General features: G+C 41.8%; 1 protein-coding gene across 2 annotated transcripts in view; it reads left to right on the top strand.

The window, feature by feature from the left end:
- The first annotated feature begins 8,922 nt into the window (after positions 1 to 8,922).
- The window catches only part of SGPL1 (sphingosine-1-phosphate lyase 1), a 71,633-nt gene continuing 62,835 nt past the window's right edge, over positions 8,923 to 17,720 (top strand). Inside the window, exons 1-3 of one of the 2 annotated variants that reach the window (XM_031956557.1) lie at positions 8,923 to 8,991; positions 9,125 to 9,607; positions 16,363 to 16,417. In XM_031956557.1, the coding sequence (XP_031812417.1) occupies positions 16,391 to 16,417 (27 nt within the window). In that variant the 5' untranslated portion in view covers positions 8,923 to 8,991; positions 9,125 to 9,607; positions 16,363 to 16,390. Of the gene's footprint in view, positions 8,992 to 9,124; positions 9,608 to 15,144; positions 15,319 to 16,362; positions 16,418 to 17,720 lie in introns of those variants that run through there. The other variant, XM_012547505.3, reaches the window with a different exon arrangement.

The raw sequence follows: 17,720 nt of genomic DNA, 5'->3' as shown, positions 1-17,720 counted from the left end.
TGTCACGTAATCCTGAAGCTGTCTTCCTCTGTCTCCGGCTCTACTTTACATTCTCATTCCTGATATCGAACCCTTAGTACTGCTTCTTTCCAGGCACTGAACACTTGTCCCCTGCCACTGCTATTAGGTCTTTTTTCCAATGCATGTATTAATTTATATTACTATAAATTTGGTGATTTGACTTATATGTTCCCCAGTTCCTCTCCAAAATATCTGAGCTATCCGTGGCCCCATCCACAGCAGTGTTCCCAACTTCTTAGTATTCTGCCAATGAGAGGATCATTTCCCCTCTTCAATTTAAATTGGTTTTTGATCATCAATAATAATGACAGCCATCTAAACATGAAAGAGAAAAAATTAAATCTTACCTAATCTGCTATGTCATTTTACATAATAGAACTAGACAAATGACCATAAAGAATACAAGAAATACATTTCCCATGTTTGTTTCCAAATCCTTCCAAAGTTCATTCATCTTATGACTTTTTTCATAGTAGACAGTTGTAGTCAATATGGGAATAATTCTGGTATTGCTGATCTCTTTTTTTTAAATCACTAAATACAGGTCTTCCTATCTTTTCTGATATTTAACATTTCTTATTTCTAACTATCACATCATTCTGCTGTATTAATATAATATAATTTATCCATATACTGCTCAATCATTGGCCATGTAGGAAAAATCTCAATTTCCTATTCCTATTCTCCATCTAAGTTGTTTTCCTCCCTAGATATAGCCAAAGTCTGTATTGGTTGTGTGTAGTTTTTTTCCCAATCACAAAAAAAGTGAACATATATTTTTGTATAGCCATGAATAAATTTGCATCCCTGTGTTCTTTTCATTTTAAATGATATTTTCAAGGCAAAGTTTTGTAAAGGAATTCCTGGGCCAATTTTGCAATTCTTAATGTATATTGCCCAGCTGCTCTCCAAAATGTTTGAGCAAATCTATGATCCCCCCCAATAGCAGTGTAGTAGAGTTCTTATCTCCCCACAGCTTTGCCCTTAAGAGATAGGATTATTTCCCCTCTTACTTTTGCTATTCAGATGGTTTGGGATAATGAGTTTCTCTCTGCTATCTGGGGACCAAGTGTTCCAATAGGTTGTAAGGTTCTTGAGGGTAAGTTTATTTTATGTATTCCCAGGGCAAGACATAGTACCTTGAACACAACAGGTGCTTAATCAGTGCTTCATGTTGCTGCTGCTCTCTCATGACTGTCTTGCCAAGGTTGCTCCCTGTGGGGGCCACAGATGGGCCTTTTTTAGCTTAGCAGCACATCTCCTCAGTCCGGGTGAATCAGGACCACACTTGCAGAGGCAAGTTCTGACGCGGTCTGTGGTATTTGCCTCCAGCTTCCCTTTTGTTCTTCCTGTGGACTATCAGCTGCAAAACATCATCCTTGGAGCAGGGCTTACTCTTGGTCCTCCTACTCAAATACCAGATTCTAGAATGATGAGCTGGAATCCTGAGCTACTTCTGTTTAGGAACAAATGCTGATGTAGTAGCTTTATTACTTAACAACTGGCATTTTTAAAGAGTTTTGGCCAGTATTCTAAGATAGCCTAAGACTGTAAATAACCTACTTGCTTCCTGGTCAGCCTATTTGTATTTCTAGCAGTATATATGTTCCCAAGAAGCTCCATGAGAGAGAAAGAAGGAAAGGAGAAAAATTTCAACACTGGATATTTTTCTTTAACAAATAAATGCTTCTTGACTTGACTTATTGACTATCCAGGCAAAAAACAAAAGGACAGTCCCCACAAATTAAACAACATAACATATAAAATGTTCATAAAATATGTGATAGAAATGATCTTGAAGAAAGCTTCCTAGGACATTATATCCCACAGTGTCCTAGGCCAAAAAAGCCTATTGTTTATTGGGGGACATTTGTTGCCTGGGATATGTTGCCTTGTTTACTGGTTTACCATATCTATACATTTCCATGGGCAGATTAGGGACCATACATCAATCAAAGAATCATGGTATCTCAGAGGCCATTTAGCTAAGCTATATTTAAATATGAATTTCTTCTAAATACATTCTCCCAATAGGGTCATTCAGCTTCTGCTCTTAAGCCTCCTACTTGTAAGGCTCCAGGAAATCCATTCCATGCTGGAATAACTCTTTACTTGGAGGCCATTTTTCCACATATGGAGCCTAACTCTACCTCATCTACTCCTGGTTCTGCCCTTTTGGACCCAAGAAATATAAGCTCAATCTTTCTTCCAAAAGATAGTTCTTCAAATACATGAAGATAACTATTAATGCTGTCAGAAGTCTTTGGTCCTTTGCCATCTTTTAGGCTGCTTCTGCTTTGTCATTGCCTTCATACATTTTACTGTTCAGAAATGGTATCACACTCGTGTAGTGGTTTGATTGGAACAGAGTTTGGTGGAGCTTTTGCCTCTTTCCTCCTGGATACAGCTTTTCTTAAAACAGAACTAAATTTACATGAGCTATTTTGATGCCAAGTCACCCCATAGACCCATGTCAAAAGCAGCTGGTTCATGTACAAATTGTGTCCTTGGTTTCCCTTGTCCGTTCCATTCCACTCCATTGGAATCAATATGGGAAGCAAGCTATTGCTCACAACTTAATCTGAGTTGTAGCTAACAAATTCCTTCTCTGCATTCATCCTTTTGCTTGGATGTCCCTCTTAATCTTTGAGGAACTAAAACGTCTTAGAATTATAGCTGGAGATGGTTGGAGCTACTCCAGGAGCAATGTAGGTTCTCATCTGTATATTTTAATTTTATAAATCTTTAAAATGAGGAGGGACCAAGTGACTTCCAGCAAATTCCTTCATCTCTGGGGACCTCTAAATGAGACCTTTCCAAATCCCCCCAGCTACTATTCTCCCTTTTTCCCTTACCTAATACTTATTTTATATGTAATTTTACCTATAAATGGCTAGCATTTATATAACCTTTAAGGCTTGCAAAGCCTGAAAGTTTTATATGATTTTATATTTTTCTAACTTAAATATGTATATATGTATTTACATAACCTTTTATAAGCTTAAAATTTTACATAATTTTAAGACTTTGACATTACTTTGCATGTTTTTTTTGACCTTCAAATCCATTCTGTAAAGAAAGTTGCTATTCTCCCAATTTTATAGGTGAAGAAACTGAATCCAAAAAAGGTTTAAAAGATTTGCTCAGTCACACAGCTAGTAGGTGTTTGAGGGAGAATTAGAATTCAAGACTTTCTGATTTCCACATTCTATTCACTGTGGTATTTTCTTCATAGTCTGTCATTTTTACTTCTGTGTCCACAATTCTTAGCAAGTTCATTGGATATAAAAAGTGCTTAATGAACAATTAAAGATTTCTTGATCTCACTTTTCTCTTTTGTAAAAGGAGGGAACTGTCAGAGGTTCTGAGTTCAGAGAATTCAAAAGAAGAAATGCAAACTGTCAATGTTGATACTAAAACATTTCAAAACACTAGTAATAAGAGAAGTTCAAAATTGAACCAACATGGAGGTTTCATGTCAAACCCATAAATTTTAACAAAGAGGATGGACTGTGGGAAATCGAGTCCTACTGATTGAACTGTGAATTGATCTAACCCTTTTGGAGAAAAATTTGGAACTATGTCAGAACAATTATTAAACTCTCCATGACCTTTGATTCAGCAATTACTTTTCCTCTCCCTACTATAGGCATATAATTCAAAGAATTCAACAACAGAAATGAAGGCCTCATATAGTCCATTAATAAGAATGATATTCATAATCGATGTTCTGTGTTTATCTGTAATAGAATCTCCTAGCAACATAGACCTTAGTGGATTGTAAATTAAGTTTGAATCAGCATTGTGATATAGCAGCTAAAACCCTAATGTAATCTTGGTATGCACTAAGAGAGGCTTAGTTCCCAGAAATAAAGAGGTGAGACTCCTGCTGTGCTTTAGAGACCATATTTCAAGTACTGTTTTCATTGTGGATATGATAGCCAATGAAGACATTGACAACCTGGAGGAGATAGGGGGCCAGCAGTCAGGAGAATCAAAGGGATTTGACTCCATGGCCCTTAAGGAGTTATTAAAGGAACTAGGGATGTTTAATTCAGGGAAAAGAGAAGACTCAATAATCTTTTCAATAGATTGCCTCTTCAAACAGAAGTTGGATGTTGCATTAGGGATTCCTTTTTAGATATGAGTTGGTTGAGATGACTGTTGATAGTCTTTAAAGCTAAATTCTGTGGTCTTGTGATTTTGGAAAAAAGACAAGAATGGGAATTTACAAATCTTGACTCTAGAACAGCATACTATTCACTGTGCACCTAGCTATCTGTCTCTCTTTCAATATTATTTGTCTTGCCATTTCTTTGCAGTGAAGATGAGTGACTTACGAGTAAATAAAATGTTTTAAAAATGAGAATTCAGGGACACCTGGGAAGACCTTATGTTAATTAATGCAGAGGGAAGTAAAGAGAACCAGGAGAGCAGCATACATCGATTGCAATAGTATAAATTAAAAGAACATCAAAACAAGTCTGAACTATGACTAACTGTAAAGATGGTTCTTGGTTTCAGCAACCAGATAATGAAACATACCGCCCCTCAGGAGAGAGGTGGAAGATTCTGATAATGGACTATTTATTTTCTATGCTGTTGGTTGGTGTTGCTGTATTGATGGGTTTTGCCCAATGATTTTTTTCTTGGTTCTAGGGGTGGGTTCCATGGAGTTGGTAAAATTGGGCAGTGATTGTAGTACTGAAAATATAAAATGCCTCAATAAATCAACAAAAAGGTGAAGCAAGGAAATTGGGACAGAGGCTCTTAAGGTCTGTTTTTGACTTTGAGACCAAGATCCTCTAAATCTGTGATATTATCCATCCTTTCATTTAGAGGAATATTGTTAAGGAGAGCCACTTTTTTTTCTTCTTTTAAAGAAAGGACTAAGTAAATAAAGGAGGTACAACAGTCATTCTGTTGGGAGAACCATTTTGGTTCTTTTTTTTTTTTTTTTTAACTTTGTTAAGCCAAATGAAAGCCAGAGCCAGAAAAGTCAGCATTTCTGAGGATTAGAGAGCGCTACACCTCTTGTCCAGGAGCTTGGGCTCTCTGCCCTGCTGTCAGACAGGCTGACCTATTTGATTCAGCCCTGAAAGTTGTTGAGAAACCTGTTTCCCTGGGCCTGGCCAAGCTAATCCCTGGGCTAATGGGATAGTAATTACCAACTTTGTTTATTGAGGCCTCATGTTACCTTGGGCCTCCTTTTTATGTTTCATCTGAATAAATACAGGTATTTGAGAAGGGGGGGGATCCTGCGAAGATGGACTCCTCTCAAGACAAGGTTAAAGCATATATTCTGAACCTTCTCTTCCCCACCCCCATCAATACACATAGTATCCTAAAATATTCTTCAGATAGCTTACTAAAATAATGCCCTCTGGAAAACCTAGGTCAGTGATACTCACTGGGACTTGGGAACTATGAGTGGCCATTTGGCTCAGCTTTATGTTTTTGTTATTGTTCAGCCTTTTTAGTTGTGTTCAGCTCTTTCTGTTTTTCTTGGCAGCGATTTGCCATTTTCTCTATCTCATTTTACAGATGAGGAAAACTGAGGCAGAGTTAAGGGACTTGCCCAAGGTCACACAGCTAATAAGTGTCTGAGGCCAGATTTGGGATTCAGGAAGATGAATCTGCCTGACTTCAGGCTCAGCACTCAATCCACTTTGCCACCTAGATGCTTTATAATTCTCTTCAAAATAAATTTTATTTAACAAAACAAATCCATAATATCTTATTTTGGGCTGAAGCCTCAAGACCACTTTCCTTCTGCTATGAGATTCCTCTTCCCCAGATAATCAATAATTAATTATGAGTTTATGAAACACATACTTGGTGCTAGACACCAAGATAAAAATGAAAATAGTCCTTGTCCTCAAAAAAATTCATGTTGTTTAGAGATAGGCAACATGTATAGAAATTAGTATACATAAAATAAAAAGGACATTTTCTTTTAGGATAGGATCAGAAAAAATTAATGTAGAAAGTGGTTCTCAAAGTGCTTTGAAGGACATAAGGGAATTTAAGACAGAGGTAAGGAGGATCTGAATACTAGGCATGGAGCATAAAAACATGGAAATAGGGAATACCATCTGTAAAAATTAGGAATTACACAAATCTAGTCTGGTTTAACGATGTGTGAAAAGTAAAAGAAAGTATTAAAAAGGCTGGAAAAATGTGTTTAGGCTTACTTGTGACGAGTCTTAATGTCAAGTAGAGAATTTATACTTTATCCTTGACTTCTAGGAAGCCAGTGAAGTAGACAGAAATTGATTACAAAGTAAAGCTCTGCAGTAGTTGGAGATCATTGTATGCAATAATAGTAATATTGTAATGATAATCAGCTATGAAAGATTTGGCTACTCTGATCAATACAATGATCCATTACAATTCCAAAGAACTCATGATGAAAAATGCTATCCACTTTCAGAAAGAACACCAATGAACTCTTATTGTACATAGAAGCAGATTTCCTTTCACTTTATTTTTATTGCCTTTCTCCTCTGGTAACATGGCTAATGTGGATGGCTAATATATATATCATGGCTATCATTTCTTGCCTTCTCAATGGGTGGAGGAGGGACTAGATGGAGGAATTGGAGGGTAGGACTAAAGAATTCAGAACTGAAAATAAAAAACAAACAAACAAAAAAGAACAATTAAAGCTTTGTCCATAGCAGAGTAGAATGGAAATTCTTCTTTTGTAGTATCCTGCCTGTTTTATTTTGTAATGTTGTCACTTAGCACATTGTGGGTGCTTAATATATACTGAGTGGAATAGGATCCCTTAGGTAGGAGAGGTTAGATTAAGATAGTGTAGTATAGAAAGGAATAGAAGGAACCCCAAGGGCCTCCCATTTAACATAGCCCTGGCCATCAAAGTTTTTGAAAGCAAAAAACAAAACAAAACAAAACAAAAAACCCAAACCTAAACCAGTCTCTCTACTTCTGGTGAAACTGCCAGTTTCAGGTTGGGCCAATTCTCTCTCTGTCTTTGTCTCTTTATCTCTCTCTCTTTCTCCCTCCTTCCCTCCCTCCCTCTCTCCCTCTCCATTTCTATATCTATATATACACACATACTTTTTTTATGGCTTGTATTGTTGGTACCTGAAAGAAAAATTCTGAAACAGTGAAGAGTTAGCATATTTTTAAAACCTGAAATGTAAAAGAGAAGAAAGAAGGTGAAGGGAGAGAAGGAGATTCCAATTGGCTACAACAAGGTACAGAAAAACCAACTTACCATTAAGAAACACGTGCTTCAAGCTAATTGTACAATATTTCAGAGTCTGATTCTTTTTGTACAGCAAAATAACGTTTTGGTCATGTATACTTATTGTGTATCTAATTTATATTTTAATGTATTTAACATCTACTGGTCATCCTGCCATCTAGGGGAGGGGGTGGGGGGGTAAGAGGTGAAAGGTTGGAACAAGAGGTTTGGCAATTGTTAATGCTGTAAAGTTACCCATGCATATAACCTGTAAATAAAAGGCTATTAAATAATAAAAAAAAAGAAACACGTGCTTAAAAAAAAAGATTAGGATTTATGATAGAGAAGAGCAGATAACTAGACATCTGCAGAGATAGGGTAGAGGTAATATAGATCCCAACTTCTTAAATTGTGATTCAAGAACTCATATGGAATCTTGTAACTGAATGTGGGGGTCATGAAATTATGATTATCAGTAAATGTTTGATTTGTATACCTATTTTATATACCTATATACCTGTAGACATGTAAAAATTTCTTTGCCCCAAAAGGGGTAGCTAAGTGAAAAAAGTTTAGCCTTGCTATAGATGGTACAGTTACATGTAATTACTGTAGAGAAATATCTATGGGAAAGAAAAAGTACAGGCTATTTCTTCACATATATATTATATCTTGTGCTCACTCAGCAAACCGCAGCCATCCAGTAATTACTTAAAGCCAGAATTAAATTCTTTAAGTTCAAAGTTAAACTCTATTTAAGTGACCTCGGAAGCAAGCAAGTCCAGCTCATCCATTCAATTCAAGCTTTTATTGAATATCTGTTATGTGCTATGTCCCGAGCTGTAAAGACAAAATGAAACAACTCCGGCTTCAAGGAACTTATATTTTATTGAGAGGAAACATCTGATATCTATACAAAGTGATTTCCAAGGGGCAGCTGGAAGAAGGGGTCGCCCAGGCAGATTGCTGTTAAGTTAGAGAGAGTTTCTAGAGAGCGGAATTCTATCTAGTCCCGGCTCTGGCTGTAGGATCCTGAAGAGTGGAGTAGGGATGTCAGTAGGATGGGCCGGCATAGGTGGGAATGAGGCCGAAGGGGTATGGTCAGGGAATAGAGTTGTAGGTTAGACAGCCTGAAAAACAATCAGGGACATAGATCTCCCTTCGCAACATACTGCGATTTTTCATAGAGATTTGCCCATCTGAATTGAAATAATTAGCAATGAGACCCAAGAGGCTCAATTATTTCTGTTGAAAAGCCTCAGATCTGAGAAGACATCTTCCTCTTCCTCCATTCCCTTTCCTCCTGTCCTTCCTGCTCCCTCTCCCCACTAAAAGCTAAAATAAATGATCCGAAAGTCAGGCTGGGGCCCAGGAAAATAAGAATGAGAAGTCAGTAGTACCAGAGCTCAGGCTAGGTGTGGTCCACACCTGTTGCTGTGTCCTAGCAACAACTTCTTGGAAAAATCCCACAGGACTTGGGCCAACTAGAGCAGTCTCATAAAGGCTTTGGATTCGGAAAAAAGGGGGAGTGGGGGTGAGAAATCTTATTTAAAAGGCACCAATCAATTTGCTGGGACAGATTTGAGTCCTAGTGGGTGTTTCTTCTCAGACCTAAACCAATAGGATGAGAGAAATCGGGCTGGGTTCAGCCAATCACACAGTTCCTAGATTGGGAATTTAAATGAAAGAGTAGTTTAGAGGTGGAAAGCTCCTCACGTCAATGTTTTGGTCCGTGAGATCTCGGCTTGAAAGGCCAGGTGAGTGTGGCCTTCCTTCCCTGCTCTACAAGTCAGTGTTTGATGACTAACCTGGCTTTGATTTCTCTGGGAGTTCCTTCCCCTTCAACTGTTTGTTTTTGTTTATTATTCAAACGCTGCCTTTCTCTTGTAGGTCTTTTGATGTCTGCTGGTGGACCTTTTGAAGCCCGGGAGGAACGAGGGGACTTCCTCTGGAAAAAACTCAGTTCCCTAAGGATCTGATCATTGTTTGTGGTTGGAGCAACGAATATTGCTGCTTATCCCCCTGGCTCTTCTGAGAAGCCCCCTGCCAAGCCTCAGAATCCCGTGAAGCTTTGCATCCTCATTCTCGTGGGCACAGTCTTGTCTCTTCCTCCCTTTCCCCCCATCTCCACCTCCAGAGACACATCCTTTCCATCTTCCCCATGGACCCGTAGTGTGTCATCTCTCCTAATTGTAGCTTCTGCTGCTTATGTGCTTCCTGGCTCCCTCAGGGAACAGGAACCTTCTCAGCAATTTGTCTCCTTGTGCAGTGTCCCGTGGCAACGGGAACCAGAAACAAGTCACTGGTGGAAGAGCCTGGCAGGACCAGAATATCACCGTGCCCCAACCTTAGGTGATCTTCTTCATCCTCCAGGTGAGTTGGCTTGTAGAGTCCACTCCATCTTTCTGCTCCGTGTGTGCGCCTTTTGTGTGTGTGGGGAAGCTTTCTTTCTTTCCTGGATTTTCTGTATAGTTGTGCTGAGTTAGATACACAGGGGGTTGCCTTCAGTGGGATTAATCAAGGTAAAGCTAACATTTTTTAGCCTGAAATAGTAAGCTCATTATGGTGAAATATCCCTGGGAAAGGACACATTCACTGTTTGCCCTCCCTTATCTCTGGAGTAGCCAGAAAGCATTAGAATTTGCTTGGGAGTAAACAGCCACTGGTATGGGTGGCTATCTCATCTGAGAGGTTCACATTTTGGGTAATGGAAATGCCTTGCAGCTTTCTAGCATTGGGAATTCTGGGTTCAAGTCTCAGCTTGGCTGCTAGCTGAGTTCCTCTGCAAGTGGAAGGGTCTATGCATCCCTATGGTCCCTTCCAGCTCTTAAAAAAATCCACACTGAAATATATATATAGAAGAATTGCACATGTTTAACATATATTGGATTACTTGCCATCTGAGGGATGGAGTGGAGGGAAAGGAGGGTGTAAACATTTGGAACACAAGGTTTTGACAGGGTGAATGTTGAAAACAACCTATGCATATATTTTGAAATAAAAAAAGCCTTTAAAAATTTTAAAAAAGGAAAATATTTACCAAAAATCTTTTGCACTGAAATAAAATACTTCTAAAAATCCAGAATTTTTAATTTTTAAATTTAAAGTTTTTAAAAAGAAAAAAAAGAGACAATCTATTAGGGAATGTATACTCTCTGAGGGTAAGGACTGTTTCATTTTCTTGTTTCTGAATCTACAATGCCTGACCCATAGTGAGCAGCTTAATAAGTTTAATGAATTGAATCCAACAGACTTTTATGTAGCTTGCTCAAGCCTGATGTTACTTTGGAGGTCCATCGGTGCTTCTCAGACTACTCTTTGAAAACTTCTGAGGGAGGATGAAGGAGAACATCTACTGGATGGGGACAAGGGGAAAAGGTAGAAAGATGGAGTTTCTAATATTAGCTTTTCTTCTATTTCTACAAGAAATTGACTTTGTACTGTCATGTCAAGTCTTAAAGTTTCTGGGGCATTGGGAGGTTAAGTGACTTGTCCTGGATGACAAAGGCAAGACTTCTTCAGAGGAGGAAATGGAGATAGAATATATTGAGATATCTGCTGGCCAGTTTGTTGTTTTTATAATGAGTACTTATTTGGTATGTTCTGGATGCTTGGGGTTACCAAAGTCAAAAACAAAACATTTCTGGTCCTCAAGGAGTAATTCTACTGGGGAGAAACACAATGTATACAGCTAAATAAATACAAATTAACTGTAGGGAGGAATGATAAGGACTGGGTTGGATTAGGTAAGGTAGGAGTGAGTAGGGAGACTATCCCAGGCATGGAGAAGATTAGTTTGTTCAAAGGCACAGAGATGGGCAATGGAATCTTGTGGATGGGAAACAAACAACAAAATGGTACCAGAAATAAAGTTTTGTAACTTCTGTCTCAAAATCTAATGGTATGGGTCTCTTTCCTCACTGGAAAGAAAGCTTTCAAGAATCTTTGCCTTCTGTAATTGTCCTTAGGAGCAAAGATTTAAAGTTGGAAGGTACCTCAGAGAACATCTAGTACAAGCCCAGAGTGACTTAAAATAAGAAGTTGTAAAGTATTCTCCTTCTATTGTATAACTTTGCATTTCTTTCTCATATTGACCCCATCCCAGATTTCTAAGGATGGATCAGGCAGAAGATAGGTCACTTCCTGCTCTTCTAGGCCACTTTTCTATCATTTTATCTCCTCTTGATATCAGCTAATCAATTTACAGGCATTTACTAGGTAACTATTATATGTTGGGAATACAAAGATGGGAATGAAATGTGCCCTCTAGGAATTTGCAATCTACAGGGGACTGGACAAAATAAATGTAGTATATACATATTAGCTTATACATAAGAAATATAAGGTGTTTTGGGGGAGACCATAGATTTGGAGCTCATTACCAGTTTGTTGCACAGATGAGGAAATTGAGGCAAATGGAATGAAGTGACTTGCTCAGTGTAATTTAGCTAGTCATCTGAGGCCACATTTGAACTCATAAAGATGAATCTTTCAAGTTTCAACCCATAGTGCTTGGGGCTGAAGGCACCAGACCAAATCAACAAGGAGTGAAGGAAGGATAAAAGATTATTTGTTTTGATAGAAGGGATCGCAGAATTCTTAAGGGAGGTGCCCCTTGCTTTCATGGGTCTATAATCTGGGATGATGCTGGAAGAACAAGAGGGGACTTGCAGTGAATCAGCATCAGCAGGGTAGCTTTTTACTCTCTCCTTATTGCCAAGAGTTGAGAAGGATGCCCTATGGCAGTGACAGAGGAATGGGATTATCTTGGGGGTAAAGCCAGGCCCTGTGAAATTTAATGATTTGTTGTAGCTCCTTCTGCTCCAAGTACTAGGAATAGAGATGATAGCAAAAGGGGAGAGTAGAACACCTGGGTTAAGAAGTTAATTTAGGTAAGTAAGATCAGGGGTAAAGAGAGAGAGATAAGCAGCTGCAGCTAGCTAGCTTGTCCCAAGAGCCAAGTAAGGGATAGCTACACAAACAGTCATCATAAATTAAATTAATGGTTCCTAAGCTAAAACATCTTTACAAAGGAATCAAATTATTTCCTCTGAGTATTATTATTTCAACATAATTCCACAAACTTAAAAAAATATATATATGCAAGGCTCTATCCTCGGTGCTAGAGCTACAAAACCAAAAGAGTTGGTCCTTGCCTGTAAGGCGTTTATAGTCACTCTGAGGAATACAACCTAGACTCGGGTAAATAAATGCAAAGTAATTTCAGGAGGAAGAACGTATATCTGTATTTGTGTCAGCAGAGTAGAGGTGGATTCGGAAAGACCTGTCTGGAGAGCTAAGACTTGGAGGAAAGGAGGGATTCGAAGAGGTGGAGAGTAGGAGGGAGCTCATTCTAGACATGAGGGACAACCTAGATAGAGGCATGAAGTGGGAGGAGGAATGCTGGATTGAAATGAATAGCAACTAGGCCAGTTTAATTGGAATGTGTCATTCACTAAGAAGTGTATAAAGAGTTTGGGACCAGACTGTTCAAAGTCATGTTAAAGAGCTTGCATTTGATCCTTAAGGAAAGAAGGAGCCATTACAGATTCTTGAGGTGATACAGACAGATCTGTGTTTTTGATTTGGCAGCTGTGTGAAGGCTGGATTAGAGAAGGGAGAAACGGGAAGAAAGGGGGCCAATTAGGAGGATACAGCCATTGTCAGGATAAGAATCAGTGATGAAATAAATCATGGGGGTGGTCAGATGAGAGACGGATAAGAGAGGTGCTTTGGAGTTAGAGGTTATAAGACTTGACCACTGATGGGATGTAGGGGAGAGGCAAGATCTGAGAATGATTCTGAATAACTGGAAGATTGGGGTACTAATAATTAAAAATTTTTTTTTCTTGGCAACTCAAGAGAAAACATTTCCTTAAAAATATATAGGTACAACCATATCTTTTAATGTAACATTTCTCCTTTTGACCAATTAGAATAGTTTTCTTTTTTTATTCAATCAAAAGCATATGGGGCTAGGGATGGATGTCAGGGACACTCAAGTTTTAGTTTGCTATAAGCAACTTGTAGCGATATCCCTTAATTCATGATTTAGAGCTGAAAGGGACCTCGGTCAGCAGGCATTTATCAAGTATTCACTATTTGTTGGACATTAGAGCCAGGGACACACAATAAAACATACAAACAACCAAGTTCCCCTCTCCCCAAAACATATTTTCTGTTTTCCAGGCATTTGTGCTCTTTGATTGATCTTGGCTAAGTCAGAACCTTTCCCCCGCCATCATTTTCTTCTTCTGTCCAGTGGCTGGACTTGATGGTAATTAAGCCCTCTCTCAGTTCTATATTAAACAAGAAAATTTAGCCGTATTTTCTCGTATTTCTCTAGAATTCCATTTTTTTGGGTTTGTTTTTGTTTCTCTTTTTGGTTGCCTCTAGTGCAGGGTAGATGTTTTCGAACGTTTCCGAGGCTAGTTTAAAAGTCATTGCCCACGTGTGTAAGATGGTAGTGTGGCGTAGGGCATTCTTACACTCATTCTTGCCGTTTTGGAAGCTGAGGCTCAGAACAGGGAATAGTCTAAATGATGGGGATTAAAAGGGAGGAGGATGGCGGCAATTGTTTTAACATTTTTTTTGGAGGAAGTCGGTTAAATGACTTGCCTAGGGTCACATGTCTGAAAGAGGGTGATAGTCAAAGAGCCACAAGTAATGCCAGCGGTTAATATAATTAACATTACCTAGTGATTTAAGGTTTTCAAGCTCTGAAGGGGGACCCATTACCGGGTTTTTCTGTTGTTCACTTGTGTGGGTAAATGTTTAATCATCAGCTCTGCAAAAACCTTAGGTTAACATTTTCTCCGTGGCTTTGTCTCGACAATCAATCCGGCCCTGGTGTGTGGGGTAGCGATTTCCAAGGTATACAAATGCTCGCCCTGAATATTTAACAACCGGCTCCCTTCTCTCCCTACCTGGCCGGGCCAGGTTTATTTGCGCGAAGCGGAGCAGGAAGGACCCGAGAAGCCCAGCGGAGCTGCTGCGGGCGTCCCCCTCTCCGTAACGTTCCGCTCCCCTCTTTTTCCTGGTGACTCTCCGGACTCCCCCTCCCCTGCCCCATGAACTTTTTTTTAAATTTTTATTTAATAGCCTTTTATTTACAGGTTATATGCATGGGTAACTTTACAGCATTAACAATTGCCAAACCTCTTGTTCCAATTTTTCACCTCTTACCCCCCACCCCCCCCCCCTAGATGGCAGGATGACCAGTAGATGTTAAATACATTAAAATATAAATTAGATACACAATAAGTATACATGGCCAAACCGTTACTTTGCTGTACAAAAAGAATCAGACTCTGAAATATTGTACAATTAGCCTGTGAAGGAAATAAAAAATGCAGGTGGGCATAAATATAGGGATTGGGAATTCAATGCAATGGTTCTTAGTCATCTCCCAGAGTTCTTTCCCTGGGCGGAGCCGGTTCAGTTCGTTGCTGCTCCATTGGAACTGGTTTGGTTGATCTCATTACCTGCCCCATGAACTTAAGCACGTCCCCTGGGACTGGGATGGAAAACCTGGCCCCCGGCCCTCCGACCCAGTTACTGGGCCCTTGTCTGCAGCCCGGCACTGGGCAAAGGGCGCCGCACCTGCAGCCCCTGACTCTGACAGGTCTCACGCTGCAGAGCCCAGCGCCTCACCTGCGTCCAGTAAAAGCCTCCTGGAGTAAGGATGAAGGGGGAGGGTGCATCTCCTTGGCCTGGCCACCAGATGGAGACGTCGCGCCTTCTCGGTTTTCGGGGAGGGTGGGGGCGCTCTGTCTCTGGTCTCCCGGCGCGGTCGTCAGCGTCGCCTGCCGAGCATGCGCAGCGCTGGCAGCTCGGGCCCGAGCGATAAGCGAGGGCTAGGCGGGGCCATGTGCCACTTCCGGGCTGAAAGCGGCGCGAGCCGCCGCGACGGGAGTGGGTGGGGCCAGAGGGAAGGAGGGAGGGGCCGGAGCAGCCTCGGCTCCAATCTCGGCTGCGGCGGCGGTCCCGGGTTCTGGTCCTGCTCCGGGTCCCGGTCCCGGTCCCGGTCCCGGTCCCGGTCCCGGTCGGACCTCCGGAGGAGGGGAGAGGGAAGCCGCTGCGGGGTGAGGAGAGGCGGAGGCGGGCTTGCCCTGAGGGGTCCCTGGGACCTGGGGGTCCTTCTGGGATGCTGGAGGTCCCGCTCTGGTGGTCCGGGGATCCCTCGGTGGGGGTTCCTTGGAGGTCCCTTCAGAAGGTGGGGGGTCCCGGCTTTTATGCTCCAGGGGCTCCTCTGAGAGGTTGGGGTCCCTCCGAGAGGTGGGAGGCTTCGGTCCCTTTGAGGGGTCGGGGAGGGCGGAGGTCCCGCCTCGAAGGGTCGGGTTACCTCTGCTTTGGGAGTCCCTTTGGCAGATCGGGTCCCAGCTTGGGGTCGGGGCGTTTCTCTAGCGGACCCCTCGGGTTTGGGGGTGGTTGGAGGTCGGGGACCCTTCTGTTTGGGGGTTCCTCTGAGGACTTAGGGGCGCTCGGGTCGGGTCTCCCGGAGGGTCAGAGCTCCCTCCGGATGGGGGTCATGTGGAGTGGCGACGGTGGAGCGGACTCTGAGGGGAGCAGACGCTGTCCTGAGCGGGGGTCTCTGAGGGACCAAGCTTATCCCCCAAGGGCAGGGCGGGAGGCGTGCTACCCCCGCGTGGGCCACCGGTGGGCCAGGTTCCCCGAGGGCCCCGGCGGGGCGCGGCGGGACCCCAGTCCGGGCCGGGCAGGGGCCCGGGAGGTGCGGAGCCCGGGGCACGAGGCGGGGTCAGGGATGACTCGGTCCTGGTCGGTTTCAGGGCACCTGGTCAGCTTCAGGTGGGAGAAAGCGGAATTGAGGGTGACACCCCTCCCCCTTGCGGTGCGCCGCCGAGCCGTGGCGGTGGGAGGGAGGAAACTGAACCCTGAAACTGACCAGGGGCCGGTACCCGGGGGGTCCGGTGTGGGAGGGATCCTGTGGGTGGAGCCCGAGGGAGCCCGCGCCTGATTGGCTCAACCAGAGACTGGGGCGGGGCCGGCTCCGAGTCCCCGGGAGTGAAACTTGAGCTTCTCAGAAGGAAGCGAATCCTTTTTGTGTACTCTGAGCTTGCCGGGGTTCGTCAGGCTCTTAGCTAAACCACTTGACTTCTTTTTTACAGCGAGAAGGCACTAAGGAGGAGGAGGGAGATGTTTGACTGGGACCTGCTCAAGATGGTGAGTCTTTTCCTTAGGCAGTTTTTTTCCACGATGGGAATGGAAATGGTTGAAAGAACGGCACGTTTGCAGCATGAATCGGGACACTTGTATCCTTCGGAGACAGGGGAGCGCTTGTGCCTCTTTTCCCTATTGAAGTTACTTCTGGGGAACGGAGGCTCATAGCGAGACAAGAGAGAACCCTTGGGCTTCAAATTTGTCAACTTTCCTTAGAGGAGTTTTACAGTCTTCTTGCTGGTTTTGGTTTTGTTAAATAGTTTTCTTCTTTACTGACTCTTTCCTAGCCAGTTTTTATTTACTGGTTTCTTTTTTACTTCACTGGCTTCAAAGAATTGTTTGCCGTCCTTGGGAACTGGGCAGAATTTAGTCCTGACATTTTCCTCCTGTGAATGATCATTTATTTTCCCCAGTAACAAAACAAATAGTGGTATTCAGATTTGGATGTAGTTGGTCAATGTGGGTGATGTTAGTGACTCTGTCGTTCATATTTACGCTTGCCCTTTTCACAATGATGATTATAGGGAAATTCTGGGTGTTTTCAGTAGGTTTTATCAGTAGTCAAAACCCTTCCTGAAATACAGGTGTCTGTCTGTATGATTATGTGTACACACACAATACACACTGAGTGTAAATATGCATCCTATCCATGTGCACATGCAATGATGTACACATGTTTATATTCACACATGTATACGCAAGATATATAGATACACACACATATGTGTGTATATTTGCTGTTGACCTGGGGATGTCTTTGTTTTACTATCATTGTTATTTAAAAAAGAGTACACTTTGTAAAAACGTCCTTTTCCCCCTTTCTGTGGTTAAACTCCGGAAAAGCTCTGATTTAACATTGTCTCCTCCCCGCTTGATTTTCATGCTTTCTCCCCCCACTTTTTCCCGGTAAGTTCCTTTGTATAGGATATAACTGAGTGACATGTTCATGAATGGACTTGCTACTTTGTGGATTCTTAGGTTTTGTTCATAGACAAATCCAGTATTAATTACTTCCAGAATACTTCAGAAGGAGTGTCAAGAGTTGGTTTGGAAATGGTAGGTGATTACTCGTTATTTCTCCAGCACTGAGTAATGCTGTTTGTGTTTTGGGAATGGAAATGTTTTACCAGTTGTCCTGGTGTGGATTCCCACAGGTGTATCTAAAAGGTAGCACAACTATTACATGAGATAGTCTTGTGGGATAGAAAAGCGATCCTTTTTGTGAATTTTTGTTTAAGGTGGAATGGTAGAGAATCTATAGCCAGTGCCGAGTACAGGGTGTTTTGGGGTGCCACAGGTGTCAGAA

This window comes from Sarcophilus harrisii, chromosome 2, assembly GCF_902635505.1.
Source record: "Sarcophilus harrisii chromosome 2, mSarHar1.11, whole genome shotgun sequence".
NCBI lineage: Eukaryota > Metazoa > Chordata > Mammalia > Dasyuromorphia > Dasyuridae > Sarcophilus > Sarcophilus harrisii.
Note: the sequence above shows the minus strand (reverse complement) of the source record. Positions and strands in the feature narration are given on the sequence as shown.